Genomic DNA, 17,425 nt, shown 5'->3' on the forward strand with positions numbered 1-17,425 from the left:
AGTTTAAAGGGGCTGCAAAACACTGCTTGAACAGATGCCGGCTATACTTCAGATGGATTCTTTATGTCACGCAGATGCGGACTCAAGAAGAATTACAGGAATCGGTGCATAGGAACGGGAGTTATTCAATGAAGAAATTTCAAAATACAAGCAAACAAAATGCTGCCCTCAACTCGATTTTAGCATGGCTTCCCATTACCATTTCGGTCTCCTAATGACGACACAAGGCGGGACTGATCAAAACAGCCTATGTCGCAGAAGTTTGCACACCATATGTCGCAGAAGTTTGCACACCATGGTTGCTGTAACTCGTTCTTGCCAAGGCTGGTAGTGCTATCTTCATGGTTACAACTACCACGTAAACGCCCAGCAGGCCCAGCGATGCTTCATTGTCACGTCGACGGCACAGAAGGGAACACTGACCAGTGATGTTCCCTGATTTGTGGATCCTAACGCAATCCGAATTGCGCCAGAATGCGAGCGCGAGATATTGTTACAGTAAACTAGAATAGTTTCACTGTAATACTGCGACGGATTGACGGCCTGCACAAGATACTAGATACATTTAGCATAGCACGTACTGCTACTGCTTACCGCCTACCATGGCCCGCCGCTAGGAACGCGATGTTGATGGGAACGTGGTGCCATCTAGCACCGCCACCCGGTGATCCTCTACAAGCTGACGATGCGCGCTGCTAAATGTGAAGCGAATGGCTTTCTTCTTTGCATCCTTCCTTAGGACCGAAACAAAAGCTCGTAGAGTGCAATGGCTCGATCGGATCGATTCTGCAAAGCCGTTCTCAGATACATAGAGAGTAGCCATAAGTGTTGCATGCTAGGTCGTAGGATGTGTAGAGAGAAGCGCAAAGTCCTTCGATGCAAAAAATAGCCAGAGCCCCTGGTGGTGTATTTTTGTTTCACTTGCTTTACAGCGCTTTTATCTAAGACAAGCAAGTTGGTTTTGTTGATGTAATATAGAACACAAAGACTTGACAAAACGTATCTCTAGTTATTAACACCAGTTGCAGTATATTTACTGTTTGTCCTATCATCAAGCTCTCGTCCAGTGATGTCATATTCACTGCTAAAAACCGCCACTGTATGGTGACACCGTCAGCACCACAAATTCGTTTTTGCGAGCTAATTAAAATATTAAAAACTGGAGTATACGCGGTACGACCGATGCTAATAGCATCTCTATAACTCATTCTATGCAACCAACAGGCAAAACAATGCACTGATTATGTGCTTTGGGGCCCCTTTAATGGGGCCCTGTGCCTCCCTCCATTGATCACAAGAGACTCCTCAGAGTCTTTAGGGCACCACCATTCAACAAGAATGCACAGCAAGGGCGGAGGAGTCATTCGCAGCATTTGGGATTTTTCAGCTACTTTGCCCAAGGTCACGAGATCGAATCCTGATCGCAGCAGGTGAATTTCACTAGAGGCGAAATGCAAAAAATGCTTGTGTGCTGTCTACGTTAAAGTACCCAAGGTTGCCGAACTTAATCTAGAGCTCACCATTAGTGTCCTCCATAGCTCATATGCAGCTTTGGGATGATAAACCCCACTTACCATTAATTAGTTATTGCCATATTTTTTTTTTTTTTTACCTGATTTCTCTCCTCCATTTTCCCCTCAACTTGCACCTCCGAGGGTACTGCTGATCTTGCTTTGGGGTACAACCTCTAGTAAAAATTACCTGCGAATACTCAAGTTACAGAAGCGCGTACTTCGGTTGCTTGAAAGGTATACAGGACACCCACAAGACTTACCAACAGGTCCACTGTTTGTAAAGTATTCTCTGCTAAGAGCTGATGAAGTTTATTGTTTTAAGTTATTGCAGTATGTACAAAAACATAAACTTCACGTAAGTAGTAGCCCTGTCGAAACACATACGCTCGCCCTTTGGAGGCAAGAGCGCAGAAAGCCTCGAACGCGCACGAATTATGGCAAACAGCATTTAAATTACCGAATTCCGGTGCTTCTAAACAAATTGCCTGATGATGTTAACCTAAAGAAACCAGTGAAGGAAAAAAACGGTAAAAGCATTGGTTATTGAGAAAGAGATTCGTTACCAGTGACTTCTCTTAAAATCATGTGTAGCGTCTGTAAACCAGTAGTTTTTTTTTTTTTCCTCGGTGTTTAGGATGTCGCCTTTTTTTTTTCCTTTTTAATATACACATATGTTCTCCGCGATGACTGAGCTTTGCACCTTTGTTAATATTTTATTCTCTTTGTTGTTTATATTTGTGTATAGTCATATGTACTGCATCCTGCAAGACCTAGAAATGTGTAAAGTGGAACAACAAATGTGTGTTTTTTGTAATGCTGTCGAAACTGCATGCGGAGGGAGAGCCTCGTCAGGCCAATAGCCTTTAGCTTTCTTTTTCCTTGTATTGGAAAGAAACCAATAAACAATCACAATCACATCACATCACCATGCCCTGGCCAGCACCATTGCCATGGCAGCGTGGCTCCCACCACTGTTGCGAGTGGGAGCACTGGAGTGGCGCGAGTTTGTGCTGACACGAACCGTTAATGCTGTCTGCAGTATTACATTATAGAGGGGGCATGAAAGAAGGCAGGAAACTTTACTCGCAGTTGTACTTATTTGTGAGCACTACACACCACATAGGGAGGGCCATGTGATCAGGCTGAGCTGTTTAGGGCTATGCGTGAAGTGTGATAACTTGCAAAGCTCAAGAGCAGACTACATCTTTTTGTCCAGCATTGCTTTAGTATGCTGTATAGCAGCAAATGTAAGTAAATAATAAAGGAACTAGTCTCTTGTTAGACACATCTTGCACAGGTTAGTGGTGATGCTAACGTTGGGTGTAAAATTTATTGCATGGCCACTGGTGGCAGAGACAAGACAGCAAGTGCAGTGTGATGAACTGTGCTAGAATGCACAATTTTTGGAGCAAATTAAAATTTGAATCTAATATAAATGTGGAAATAATTCAAAGTGATTCTCAAATTCATTTTCACAGTAGCTGAGGTCATGTGCAAAGGCGAGGTGGCAGCTGATGAAAACGGTGTGCATGGCATCATTCCCAAATTACTGAACTTATGCAGGGTATGTTGCTGGGCTAGTTGGTAGTTGTCGAACATCATCGAATCGCAGCGCTGGCAGACAAGGACACAGAGAACACACACACACACAATTGCGCTGAACTGTCAACTTTATTTAGAACATGTCTGATCCGTGCCTTATATTTAACAGAAGGGCATTAACACCCAGGCGCATCTACTACAGATATGAAGGGGACAATCTATAGTAGCCGTGTTTTGATTAAGCATTCAGGAAGTGCTCGATCCCAACAAGGGTAAAAAACAAAAACGAAAATCGCAATTTTGTCAAGGCTGGGTCAAGAAATGCCAAACGCCAACGTAGCAAACACAGTAACAAGGCAGAAGCGAGACTTAAACGTAGGTGAGAAGAAAACAAGGCATAAAAACAAGCGAAAACATTGGTATAAAAACAAGTGAAAGAAAGAGTAGGCGACTCCCATGGTGCATGATACATATGGGTCCTTATGCCTTATAATAAGGCCTTATAATATATATAAGCAACATAATATAATATTATAATTATAATATATAAGCAACGACCAGTCTGTCCAACGTATTCTTTGCTGCAGGACAGAGGAATAGAGTAGACGACTCCCGTGGCGCATGATACATATGGGTCCTTATGCCTTATTATATATTATAAGGCCTTATTATAAGGCATGAGGACCCATATGTATCATGCGCCATGGGAGTCGCCTACTCTATTCCTCTGTCCTGCGGCAAAGAATACGTTGGACAGACTAGTTATTGCTTGAACAAAAGACTGCAGGAGCATAACTTGAATGTAAGAGATAAAAAATCAAGCAACTTGGCCATTCACTATCAGACTCTTGGCAATGCGAAAGTTGCCCTCCTATCTTTTCTAACACTAGAGTATTGGCAAAAAACAAAAACCAGTCGACTCGGAAAATAATTGAAGCAGCCATCATTGGCAACCTGAAGGTAGGCTGCGTTAGCGTGCCTTCAGTAGCCCTCCTAGAAAAAGAGATGACATACCTGTCTGGGTCAATATGATTGTACCGCATTTGTATCCACCTTAAACCCTTTCCTCACCCATCTAAGCACTCATCATATCTCCTTTTTGGCCTGTTAATTGTTGCCTCACATACGTCACTATTTTCACCTTCTTTTAAGTGCCTTGCTGAATTTCTTGGCTGTTATTATTGCCTCATTTTAGTCTTTTTTTTACCTGTATTTTGTTAGCCTCATTTAATTTTTAGCTGTGTTCATTTTGTAGCCTACATCCTTTTTATACTTTTTTACCTTTTCATTAATTTTTGCCGTGTTAATTGTTGCCCCATCTATGCCATTTTTTTCACTTGTTTTTATACCAATGTTTTCACTTGTTTTTATGCCTCGTTTTCTTCTCACCTATGTTTATGCCTCGCTTCTCCCTTGTTATCGTATTTGCTGCGTTGCCGTTTGGCATGTCTTGACCCAGCCTTGACAAAATTGCGATTTTCGTTTTTGTTTTTATCCCGGTCCGGATCAGGCACTCCCTGAATACTTTGTCAAAACGTGGCTACTATAGATTGTCCCCTTCATATCTGTAGTAGATGCACCTGGGTGTTAATGCCTTTCTGTTAAATATAAGGCACGGATCAGACATGTTCTAATAAAGTTGACAGTTCAGCGCAATTGTGTGTGTGTGTTCTCTCTGTGTCCTTGCCTGCCAGCACTGCAATGCCATGCTGTTCCCAAATTACTGTGTATGCTGGGAGGGACCATCATAGGAGTAACAAAACTGCTGCAAGATGATGCAATGCAATTGTTAATAAATGGCAGCTGTAAGGCTATGCCAAGTTAGCAGCAGGTAATTAAACTCTCAATTCCTGCATCAGCTTATTAATGAATGAGTGAACAAGGCTCTGCTGCAAGTGATTTTGCACCAGCTGTTCAAGTTCAGTGTGCTATCCAAAACTTGGCAGCCACATACTACATGACAGCACCTCACTTTGTGCTATGCACTCCAATAAACTGGATAAGATATATCGTCCTAGCGCTCCAGAATAGGCCTAGTGAAATGCCTTTGTTCCAACTTTTGCAACTCTACTTCAAAGCCACTGCAGGAGCAATCACTTCTCAAGTTGTTAGGCATATAACACTGCATTTGAGCAGCGAGCCTGTATGCTGCCGAAAAAGTTTTCTTTGGTATTGTGTTGTGATCCACTTGATGCACGTGGTCTCTCTCTTTTGATGCCCCAAAGCAGGGTGCAGTGAATTGCAGGCTGAGCAGGACAGCTCGTAAAAAGAAGTGGCAATTTTGAATGCAGCACAAGCACGGCGCTACTTATATCCCTTTCTTGATCTCTTGTCACGCTTGAATATTAAGCACAGCCAGTGGAACACTACCTGCACTCTCGGCCAGTTTCAGTGCACTTAGCCATAGTGTCAGTTTTACTGTAGGCCTACAGTGAGGCCGTTAGTTAGTTCAGTCAAATTTCGCAGAAAATCTGGACATTAATTTCTTTCTTTCATGCTGCCTCGTTAAGAAAACTGGGGCTTTTTAAATGAAGCTCACAGCCTTTGATTTTGGCTTTGCATAATTGAAGCGACTGATCTGAAGAATATGCTGCAAAAATATAAATGAATAGGAATCTTTTATACTCTAAACTGACTTCTTCGGTGTGTTACTGTGCACTGCTTCTACAGTTTTCAATAGTCAAATTTGACCTTTTTTTTACATTGTTTTAAAGTTCGAAATTTCAATGTTTAGGGAACACTAAATAAATGTGAATAATTATCTTTATGTGGTATCTTAAACTGTTTCTAGCACCTTTTTTCGCGTATATGTAAAATCTTGATTTGATCGAGTTCTAAATTAAAGTAGAGGTTAGTGCTCCTTATTACCGGCAGTAAGCAAAGCTTTGGCAAAGGTGCACCTTTGTGGCACTGAAAGGCAGCGCAAGTCAAAATACTTAATACTAAGCCTTGTGCAAAAATTATCTTTAAAAATAAATTGAGCTGTCTCATTTTATGCGAGACTGCTCGCAAGACAAAATAAAAAAACATTGTTAAGCGTCTCTGGCAAAGCCACTTGTCATGGGGACCAAGGTTTTTGCTACCTCTTGACAGTGAAACAGTGTTTGAACCCCCCCCCCCCCTTTTTTTTCTTTGTGTTTTTTTTTGTAAGCAGCACTGTTTGATGCAAAATATTGTTCTCTAACCAATGGCACTGTCCTGTTAATATTTGTTCATAGGACTGCTGCTGGCAAACTTGTCTGGAAACTTGGAGGTAGCTGCCCAGAACAAGTCAGAGCACAAGGTCTTCATGTATTCTACGGTAGGCACAAAATTACTCTCAAGACGCGATCATTACCAGTCATAACTAGCAATTGCATTGCTTCTAAATGATCACCTACAGCTATCATAATTGGCAGTGAACCCTTATGACGTTTTTTAGGTATGTACTCATTCTGGCAAGGCACATGAGTTGGACCATGCCTGTTTGGTGACTTGTACCTCATGAACAGCTGTCTTGGAGTGCAGTTTTAAAATGTAGCTGCACAGTGCATAGACGATTTAGTGAAATGAACATGCGCTGTATAACTCCTCTATAGTAGACTCGGATGTAGTAAAATGAAACAGCAGTCTCATTTCGCCTGCCATGAATGGCAAATTTTTTTCATTCATAGTAAAAACAGTTTTAATAAATAAACTGTTATAGTAAAGAATGTCTGGTTGTGACGGCGTACTTCCTGTGGAATGATGACATCGCAACATGCGCTCGGTACATGCTCTCAGTCTAGGATTGCAAGGTCGACATTTGGAGGCAAATGGATACTGAAAAGGTAGGTAGTTAACAGCGATCAAACGGTGCTTTTTGAGATGGCTTAACCACCATGCTTGTGATTTCAGGAGAAACCAACTTTCTGAAGGAATTTGAGCCGTGAGGCAAAGCATGCAGTGTGCGCGGGGTGAAAAAAAAGTAAAGCTGGCTACAAACATAGAAGGCGTCGCGCTCCACTAAGAAAGGAAAGACAGTGTAAGTGCAGTGGAGGAATAAGGAAGGGAAGAAAGGGGTGAGCTTTCACAGCACTGGGCAGCGCGATGGCACGATGTGGATGGCTTTGCCATGCTTGATTACCTCTTAACTATTGCCTCTTAAATAACATTGAAGCCGTAGAAAATCACGCTGTGTTCACACTAAGCTTTGGTTTTGATATGAAATCAAATTATGTATATGGAATACGTAGCCATATTGTATTCATGCAAATGTGGTTCTTCCACAAGACAAAAGTGAATTGAAAAGGAGATAACATAGATTGTGATAACTAAAAAAAAAAATTATTGCATTAAGGGACGACATGTGCAGGATGTAAGTATGTTTCTTGTATAAACCAACACTGTGTTCAGTATTAGCCACTTAATTACCAGAAACGATTTGCAGAGTAATGCCATCACCAACGATTGATATCTATGCGAAGATTTTTGCTCATTTGAATGACTCTGCGAAAAGGGGTTCTACTTTGTTTCTTCATTTTGTTGTGCATGTAATACAGAAAGGAAGTCCAGGCAGGCACAGTGAGTTACATAAGGTGTCATTTGCTGCCATAATACCTTTAGCTCCTTGGTGCATTCATGACTTGTAATACTACCTTGGAGTAATAGCTGATAGAAAGATGATGTAAATGTGCTTTCTCTTTGTGATAACAGTAATCTGCAGTCTTGCAAGAACTACTGACCACATATTTATAATCTCATTTCACCAAATGGAAAAGAGCAACAAGACTTTTTGTTAGTACTGTGCCTATATGCATTTAGTGCGTAATTATTTGGTTCAAGTAACAGCTTCAGTTACAGCTTTGTCTAATACAATCATAAGTTTTGGTTCATTCAAAGCGATGCTTGAGACCCATGGATGTACACCTATTTGAAGTTGAAAAGCTACCCCCATATCCTAAACATTTCAGCGAGATCCACTTTAACCTTTAAAATGATTCCGAGTTCAAATACCATTACTCGGGTGCCATCTTCGACAAATTTTCTGTTGTAAAAAATTGAAAAATGGTTTGATCATGTTCCCACCTCGCCCTGTTTGCCTACTTCAGGTCACTGTCAACCTGCTTGCTGCTTTAGCTTCCAGCTGGAGCATGTGTGTCACTACTCTTGCAAGCTGGCATAAACAGGCTCTAATGTTCACATTTAACTGATGCAGCATTTTCTTCCCACATCACCCATCAGCGATTCTATCGCGTATCCAAACATCTTGTTCACAAAGCCTTGCCGACCGTTCCTAGGTTTAAATCTTGATAAGTCTGACAACTTTAATGTCTGCTGTACCTCCAGATAAATGGGATGTTTATAAACTTAGTATTTTTCGTGCTTCACATTTCAGTGCATGGCATCCTTCATGTTCTCTATAGTAAGTGTATTGAAGGTAAATAGCACATTAGCTCTCATATAATTTAGATCTGACTGTACAACTTCATGTTCTCTATAGCTGAAACTGTATCAAGTGTAGTGTGGGTAAGTAGCACTTGCTGCTTATCAGTACAGCAAAGTGAGTTTTGTTTGTGACCAACCTTCTCACACCTAGGCACTAACATTTTTGGTGCACGGGTGTTAAAAGGGATAAAGAGCGATATACATAGCTCAAAACGTGCCAGATGCCTAGTTTAGTAGAATGTGTGTTCGATTTCTTACTTTTGTCTGTCCTCGTGTTCTCGCATCATTACTTTCACCCTGTGACGTGGTGCATTCTTCATATAGTAGTCCAAGCAAAGCCTTCATGTCAGATTTGCTACACAAGTTGCTCACTCCTTTCTGCAGCACGACACAGAGGTTTCAGCCGTCCTGGACGCCCTGGGTGTGTTTGATGGCCGCGCTCCACCTTACTGCTCCTGCCTTGTCCTCGAGCTTTGGAAGAATGGACCGGGCAACTTCTCAGTGCGCGGGCTTACACTCAATGCGTTTGATATGACGCCCCAGGCATTACGTTTTCCCGGTTGTACAGACGAGTTTTGTTCCTTGGATGAGTTCCTAAGTCTGGCCAGGGTGAACATTCCGGACGACTGGCGCCGGGAATGTGGCCTTCAGCAGCCATTCTTCCTCTCTGATGGAGGTATGGCTTTCTGCACTACTGCGCTTTGTTACTTGCTCAGTAATGTGGTGTGAGAAGCATGAAGTATTTATAACCACAACATAACCAAAACATAACCAAAGACTTGCTGAGGTACTTAATGCACCAGATTTAGATGTAGGCAATGCAAGAACATAATAAATGAGTGTGCAGCAAACTGTGAAAATAAAATAAGTGCAGAAAGAAAATGCATAGTGTGTATTTTATAACTAACTTTAGTATTAATTGTAATATCTGTCTGTGAACAGTGAAATTAATGTTATTGTTACCATTATTATTTAACGTTTATGGTAATAGTTTTTTGCATGGATTTTGTTAATGTATTCATATCGTCATTATGCATGAATAGGAACTACAGTCAAATTTTAATGCGGTTTACTTGTAAAGTGAGTTTCTGACCAAAGGAGTGGGAAAAGGTGTAGAGGAAGGACCACGATTAGGAAACTAAACAGCAGAGACATTGGAACTTGCCAAGTCTGCGTTTGTCGTGAGCAGTGGGGATTAAGCGATCTTGCACCTTTGTTGTACGGATAAGTTAAATCCTCAGCTCAGGTGATGTAGCCCGCATGCAGTTGTATTTTAAAGCTCTAATGCGCTCAGTTCCTAAAAATTCTTAAATATTGACTGCGAGTCGGCCTGCAGCTTTCATAGTTTATCATTGCATTTTCATTTGTTACTTTCATATTTCATTTTGTCTTAATCCTGCAGAAACATTTTCTTTCTTTCTGTTGCTTTGTGCCTAAAAGGCTTACCATACTTTTCCCAATCTTAGTTTTCAGGGATGACAGACATGGAACTTTTTTCATACTTTTCTGTACAGCTATACAATTTGGTTCATTTTGTTCAGAGCCTCATTTACTGTATGTAGCAAGGCATTGTGGCCACACTACGATAAGTGTTGAATCCTTTTAAATTTACGATCAAGGTTTTCCCTCGGAGCAGGTAATTAGGGGGAGGAGAGGACGTACTCTTTAATGAGCATTTGAGAGATTAGCATGTAACTGGAAGAACAGAAGCGGCCATTATTCCCATATTAGTCAAAAATGCCTGCAAGTAAATCATTACAACAGCTTTACCTTGGCAATGCTAACCTAGTCTAGAAGTACTAGAAATTATAGTTTAGGAAGCCGTTTTGGTTTCTGAGTCTTATATATAAAGTTTGCATAATCTGTTACTTGAGCAGGAGCAGTCAGTTGAGCTTTTACATTCCTTATACTTAGTATCTTAGCAGCACTGTTTATACTGAACATCTTTAGACCTTAGCTTTTTCGAATTCTTCTTGCTGACTTCGTGGGCATCGTCATGGTGATAGGCGTTCTTTATTATAGACAAGAATAAAAAGTGTAACTTTAGCATTTGCTTGAGAGCAGATGTGACAGTCTTCAGTTTTGTTTCTGTGTAAGCAAAAACAATTGAGCTATCCCTTACTACCCGTCTTTTATGGTGTTAGCTGTACGACCCTCATTGCATCAAAGTCTGTAGCCGGCATTGTGAGCAGAGGGTTATGAGGCTGGATCGAAGGAGTGCGAGAGGGAAAGGTGAGAGGGTGGTGAGAAAGAAAGGAGAGGAGGCATGCTGCTATAGTGCTCCTAGTGGCCTATGGAGTCAGAAAGACGCAATCAAAAGGCAAATATCAAAATCGAATTTGAAAAGCCAAAAATTCAAATCGTAGTGCTGCTGCATAAATACTGCATCACATTGTGTGATCACCTGTCGTTCTTTTTTTATATATATACTTGTGCTTAATTACTGTTTCACGTATTATACCTAGGGTCCTTCATTTTCGGGCAAAATCTGGTTTGACCTGGCTCTTGTATATGGAAGATTTGTGAAAAATTGCTTAAACCTGATTTCTACCTGAAAATGCACCTTCGAGAGAAGGTAATTTGCCAGTGCACAAAGCTTAAAGCACCGCACTGAAACCAGCACCTACCTTGTACTTATTCTAGTGCAGTATTTTTCGTAAACAGTTAGGGGATGTAGCATAATGTGATCAATGTTCTGCTGCCGTGATCTATTTACTTAGGACCCAGCTGCACCTATACAGCGGTGTGCCTTTGCACATGGCAACTCAAACCCATCTGCACATGAGCACTTATGGTGACTTCCAATCGCAGAGTTGGAGCACTTCTGGAGCAATGTTTCCTGCTCTTTTTGGAGCAACTATATTCCAAACGCAGATCTGAGGCACGGATCGCGTCTTCCAATCGTAGACAGGGAGCGGTTGCCGCGCCGAGATTGCTCCGTGGAGCAGTCGGGACTGCTCCACCGAAATCGGCGGATCCGGCCGGAAGTTTGTGTGACGTTCTTTTCCAGCGGCACTAGCGGCACCCTACATGCTCTGGCCTGCATGCTCTGGCCAGAGCAAGTGTACTCCAATCGCAATTTCAGGTCGCGCGCTCTGTGCCGGATTCAGGCGCTCTGTCACAGAGCGTGCAGACCGCTCTGGGCCTACGATTGGAATTCACCATTAGTGTTTCTCGGAAGTGCACATGCGCAGATAGCTCGTGGCAAAGACAGGTTGCAGTAGTGGAACACAGATCACGCTGTGCTAAAATTTTAATGGTTATTAAAAAAAAAAGTCTTTCATTTCTTGTTATCCATGCATTGGTTTAATCTCATCCTCATTCACCCAGAGCATAGGTGCTGACTTAGCATCTTAATGGCATCACTCTAGCAAATGTACCGCATGCTAATGACTGTTCTGCTGCAAGACTGTGCATTTGAATGGTGCCCATCAAGTTGAATTAATATTTTCGCAGTGCACAAAGGCAGCAAAGTTGTTCACAGGTGCAGCAGTGGTGCATATAGGAAGCACAGTACGTGACAAAATAATTGTAATAAATAAAAGAAAGTGGTCAGCAGTTCTCTTGTGCAACCTGCCATTTCTAGATTGTCTTACAAGCTGGTCAGGAAAAAGGTAGATCATTTTTTCTCCACATTGAGACGAGCACTGCTATATAATTATCTCTGCTAGGAAAAAAAAATTTATCATAGCACTTTTTATTAAATAAGCAAATTTTTACCTGACTTCGGATTAAAAAAATAGCACCCAGTTTTTACCCAGCCCCCCATATTCTGAAAGAAATAAAGCCTGGAAACAAAGGGCACTAATTATACTTTGTACAGGAGCTAATTTCAGATATTTTTACACATGTGCATGCTGTTTGTTGCAATCCTATATGTATAGCTGTTGCATAGGGTATAGCTATATGTATAGCTATACCCTATGCTATGCCGGACAGGCCGCCATTGGAATCTGAACCTGGCAACGTTTAACGCTAGAACTTTAGCTAGTGAGGCTAGCCTAGCAGTGCTGTTTGAGGAACTAGCGGGAATTAAATGGGATGTGATAGGGCTTAGCGAAGTTAGGAGGACAGGTGAGGCGTATACAGCACTAAAGGACGGACACATACTGTGCTATCGCGGGTTAGAGGATAGACGAGAACTAGGTGTGGGTTTCCTCATTAATAAGGATATAGCTGGCAACGTAGAGGAGTTCTACAGTATTAACGAGAGGGTAGCAGCTATAGTAATTAGGCTGAATAGGAGGTACAAGCTGAAAGTGGTGCAGGCCTACGCACCCACATCCAGCCATGATGACCAGACCGTTGAAAGCTTCTATGAGGACGTAGAATCAGCAATGAATAGAGTAAAATCGCATTACACTGTACTGATGGGCGACTTCAATGCGAAGGTGGGCAAGAAGCAGGCTGACGACCACGCGGTAGGTGACTATGGGATAGGCTCTAGAAATAGCAGGGGAGAGTTATTAGTCGAATTCGCGGATAGAAATAATTTACGGATCATGAATACCTTCTTCCGCAAACGAGAAAACAGAAAATGGACCTGGAAGAGCCCCAATGGTGAGATTAAAAATGAAATCGACTTCATACTATGCGCTAAACCTGGCATCATTCAGGATGTGGCCGTCCTCGGAAGGGTGCGTTGCAGCGACCATAGAATGGTAAGGTCTAGAATTAGCTTAGACTTGAAGAGGGAACGGAAGAAGCTAGCGAAGAAGAAGACCATTAACGAGTTAGCCGTAAGAGGGAAAGCACAGGAGTTTAGGATAGCGCTGCAAAACAGATATTCGGCTTTAACTGAGGAAGATGATCTTGATGTTAATTCAATGCACGATAATCTGACATCAATAATTACGGAGTGCGCAGTAGAAGTAGGCGGCAGGACAGTTCGAAAAGATACCGGGAAGCTATCTCAGGTGACGAAAGATCTGATTAAGAAGCGCCAAAACATGAAGGCATCTAACACTACCGATAGAATAGAACTAACGGAGCTATCAAAGTTAATAAATAAGCGCAAGGTAGCCGACATAAGGAAGTTTAATATGGAGAGAATCGAGCATGCTATAAAGAACGGAGGTAGCCTAAAAACAGTGAAGAGGAAACTAGGCATAGGTAAAAACCAGATGTATGCATTAAGAGACAAGCAGGGCAATGTCATTAGCAATATGGATAAGATAGTTAACGTAGCCGAAGAGTTCTATACAGACCTGTACAGTAGCCAATGTAATCAGAGCGCTAATGAGAAAGAGAGCAGTGCACAGCAATGCGTCATCCCGCCAGTAACGAAAGATGAAGTAAAGAAAGCCTTAGAAGCAATGAAAAGGGGAAAAGCAGCTGGGGAGGATCAGGTAACAGCAGATCTGTTGAAGGATGGAGGGGACATCGTGCTAGAAAAACTAGCCACCCTGTATACGCAATGCCTTATGACCTCGACTGTACCAGAAGCTTGGAAGAATGCAAACATTATCTTAATTCATAAGAAGGGAGACGCCAAGGACTTGAAAAATTACAGGCCGATCAGCTTACTATCCGTTGCCTACAAAGTACTTACTAAGGTAATCGCTAATAGAGTCAGGGCAACGTTAGACTTTAATCAACCAAATGATCAGGCAGGCTTTCGTAAAGGATATTCCACAATAGATCATATTCACGCTATCAATCAGGTGATAGAGAAATGCGCAGAATATAACCAACCTCTATATATAGCTTTCATTGATTACGAGAAAGCATTCGACTCAGTGGAAACCTCAGCAGTCATACAGGCATTGCGTAATCAGGGGGTAGAAGAGCCTTATGTCAAAATACTGGAAGATATATATAGCAACTGCACAGCTACTATAGTCCTCCATAAAGTCAGCAATAAAATTCCAATAAGAAAGGGCGTCAGGCAAGGAGACACGATCTCGCCAATGCTGTTCACCGCATGTTTGCAGGAGGTATTTCGAGGCCTGAATTGGGAACAGTTGGGAATAAAAATAAATGGAGAATACCTAAATAATCTGCGATTTGCTGATGACATTGCCTTGCTGAGTCACTCAGGAGGTGAACTGCAAATCATGATCAATGAGTTAGACAGGCAGAGCAGATCGATGGGTCTAAAAATTAACATGCAGAAAACCAAGGTAATGTTAAACAGCTTAGCAAGGGAACAACAGTTCACAATTGGCAGCGAGAGCCTAGAAATTGTGACGGAATACGTCTACTTAGGGCAAGTAGTGACAGCTGATCCGGATCATGAGAGGGAGATAACTAGAAGGATAAGAATGGGGTGGAGCGCATATGGCAAATTCTCGCAGATCGTGAGTGGCAGTTTACCAATATCCCTCAAGAGAAAAGTCTACAACAGCTGTATCTTGCCGGTACTCACCTACGGGGCAGAAACGTGGAGGCTAACGAAAAGAGTTCAGCTTAAGTTAAGGACAACGCAGCGAGCCATGGAAAGAAAAATGATAGGTGTAACGTTAAGAGATCGGAAGCGGGCAGAGTGGGTGAGGGAACAAACACGGGTTAATGACATCCTAGTCGAAATCAAGAGAAAGAAATGGGCTTGGGCAGGGCATGTAATGCGAAGGCAGGATAACCGCTGGTCTTTAAGGGTAACGGAGTGGGTTCCAAGAGAAAGTAAGCGTAGCAGGGGGCGGCAGAAGGTTAGGTGGGCGGATGAGATTAAGAAGTTTGCAGGCAAAGGGTGGATGCAGCTGGCAAAGGATAGGGTTAATTGGAGAGAGATGGGAGAGGCCTTTGCCCTGCAGTGGGTGTAGTAAGGCTGATGATGATGATGATATGTATAGAGTAGCTGTTGCAAGATGTACAAGCCAACCTTCACAGTGCACATTCATTTTATTGTTGTAATATATAGCCTGCACTGTGCTAGATGTTTTAAAGCTTTCTTTTGTGGTTCTGACTTTGTCTCTTTCTCTCCATCTTTTTTCCCAGCCCTAGCCTTGGTGATTGGCCAGAGTGCTGTGTTAGCTATTGTGGTGTTCAGCTGCACCGCCTACGTCCTTCTTCGGAGACGCAGGACACCGAAGAATATGGTTGCCTACTCACCGCTTCCCACCGAATTTTCACCAACCAACTAAGGAGCCGTTGAGGAGAGGAAGCCACCCAAGTTTCAAACCTGCCCTTTGCCTGGACCACACGCGAAACAAAGGACTTTTAACAAACTGGGCGGTTCACTTAAGCTCTGCCCTCTGGATGGACCAGACAGCTACATATGTAGCGTCGCACAAGTTCCATTGATATGTTCCAAGGGGTCTCTTCCTATTCCAAATCTGGTCCCTCCATGTTTGAGACTGTTCCAAAATCCAGGGGCAGAATGTGAATGTTCAAAAATTCTTATGCTTACACGAAATTTTGAAGTCAGATAGATAAAGAACAAATAGTGATTTTTTACAAGAAGTAAATGAGCATTGTGAGCCCACTACAGTCACCTAACTTTATTCTGAACTGCTGTCTTGTGCATTAATTCACTGAAAAAAAAAGTTGTTTTAATGTGATTTATGTGACATTAACCTCCGCTTTTCAAGAAATTAGTTGTTTATTACTCTGGGCTAAAACATCTAGTGTGTAAATGCACATTTCTTGTAAAGAATGCTCACAGAGGATTTTCCATGAAAAGACATTCCATGTGGATGGATGGAATTTTTTAGAATATTTAAGTGAAGTTCTTGTCATCCCAATGGGTTGAAATTATTGACATCAAACCTGTGCAACATCAACTTGATAGCAGTTTTTCCAATGTAATGCTTGGATTGAAAAGCATTTGCATTTTCTGCTGTCCTTTGCGCGGCTGTACACACGGGCCTCATGTATATTGTCTTGTCGATTACTTGGTGATATGCAGTCGCTGGTATATCTGCAACATGCTGGCAGCAACCATAATGCTATTTGTACCTCACGACAACTGGGTACACCATGATAGCCACTGCAGCAAGGTCTACCCTCTCAATTTCGAGGTAGATTCATGAATTTTGCCCACCACCTATGTCCCATTGGTTTGCGAAGAAAGCTCTGACCATGCCTTCTTGTTGCAAGTCCTACTGAGTGCAACTGTACCTACCCGTACACTTAGTTATGTGCCATTTATTTTTAGCATGCAGAAATTTTTTTATAGTTCCCTTGTGATATTGCTCAAACTTAACTGCTCATTTTTCTCTTACCAAATGATTGTGTATTAGCCCACACAGTTATGCGACACTGTCCTAGAGTCATTTTGCAGTATTACTGTATGTAATTGTTTTCCTGGAAGACATAGCAGAAACTGAATGGACATTAGAAGTACCTAATTCGAACCCCGACACTGTTGCCATTTTATGTTGATTCGTAATTTGGACATTTAGTGGGGACAGCATATGGGCATTTGCACAAAGTATTTGTTAGCCAAATCAAATGTTTGGACTGTTTATACTGACCTTCAATATGTATTCTAGTATACTGTTATAAAAGCACCAAGCAACCATTTTGTCAGTTTGTTACTTTTTTTTTGAAGTGTATACAACTGTGGCAATGTTTAGTATTCACGTTAGTGGAGCTCCATCTTTTGTAGAGAACAATTGTGATAAGGACCTTGACCATTATTTATTAACACAACAGAAAAGAAAATAGAAACAACAAAAATGCCTTGCCTCATGTCACACTAAACACAATGTAAGTGTACTGTACACAATGTTTGCAGCAGTGGTTGTGTGTGGATGTGTGTAAAGGTGTAACCTAGTCTAATTGAGGGAATGCTAATTGCTTGCATTTAACCTGCCTGCCTGCACTAACTTACTGTGACTTAATGAACTTAGTGCTTTACTCAGGAAAGCCATGCAATTTTGGAAAGTTGGGCGCACGATTGTGTCAGCAGTGCACTAGGGTAGCACTACTGCAACCGTGCAAAGTCTGAACACCCTATCAGCAAAAACTGATGAAAAACTGTTTCTTGGGTTCTGGTCTTATCTTTGCATTGCGGCAGCTCC

At 41.9% G+C, this 17,425-nt stretch overlaps 1 protein-coding gene across 3 annotated transcripts in view; it reads left to right on the top strand.

Annotated features, from left to right (window-relative positions):
• Positions 1 to 16,926, top strand: part of LOC144125589 (prostatic acid phosphatase-like) — a 33,076-nt gene extending 16,150 nt beyond the window's left edge. The window contains exons 8-11 of one of the 3 annotated variants that reach the window (XR_013313392.1): positions 6,275 to 6,357; positions 8,847 to 11,256; positions 11,631 to 12,375; positions 15,254 to 16,926. Coding sequence is in view for 1 of the 3 variants with exons in the window: in XM_077659094.1 (XP_077515220.1) it covers positions 6,275 to 6,357; positions 8,847 to 9,138; positions 15,399 to 15,544 (521 nt within the window). In the remaining 2 variants the exon portion in view is untranslated. Of the gene's footprint in view, positions 1 to 6,274; positions 6,358 to 8,846; positions 12,376 to 15,253 lie in introns of all 3 variants that reach the window. The other 2 variants (XR_013313391.1, XM_077659094.1) reach the window with 2 other exon arrangements.
• Positions 16,927 to 17,425: the final 499 nt, after the last annotated feature.

This window comes from Amblyomma americanum, chromosome 3, assembly GCF_052857255.1.
Source record: "Amblyomma americanum isolate KBUSLIRL-KWMA chromosome 3, ASM5285725v1, whole genome shotgun sequence".
Classification (NCBI taxonomy): domain Eukaryota; kingdom Metazoa; phylum Arthropoda; class Arachnida; order Ixodida; family Ixodidae; genus Amblyomma; species Amblyomma americanum.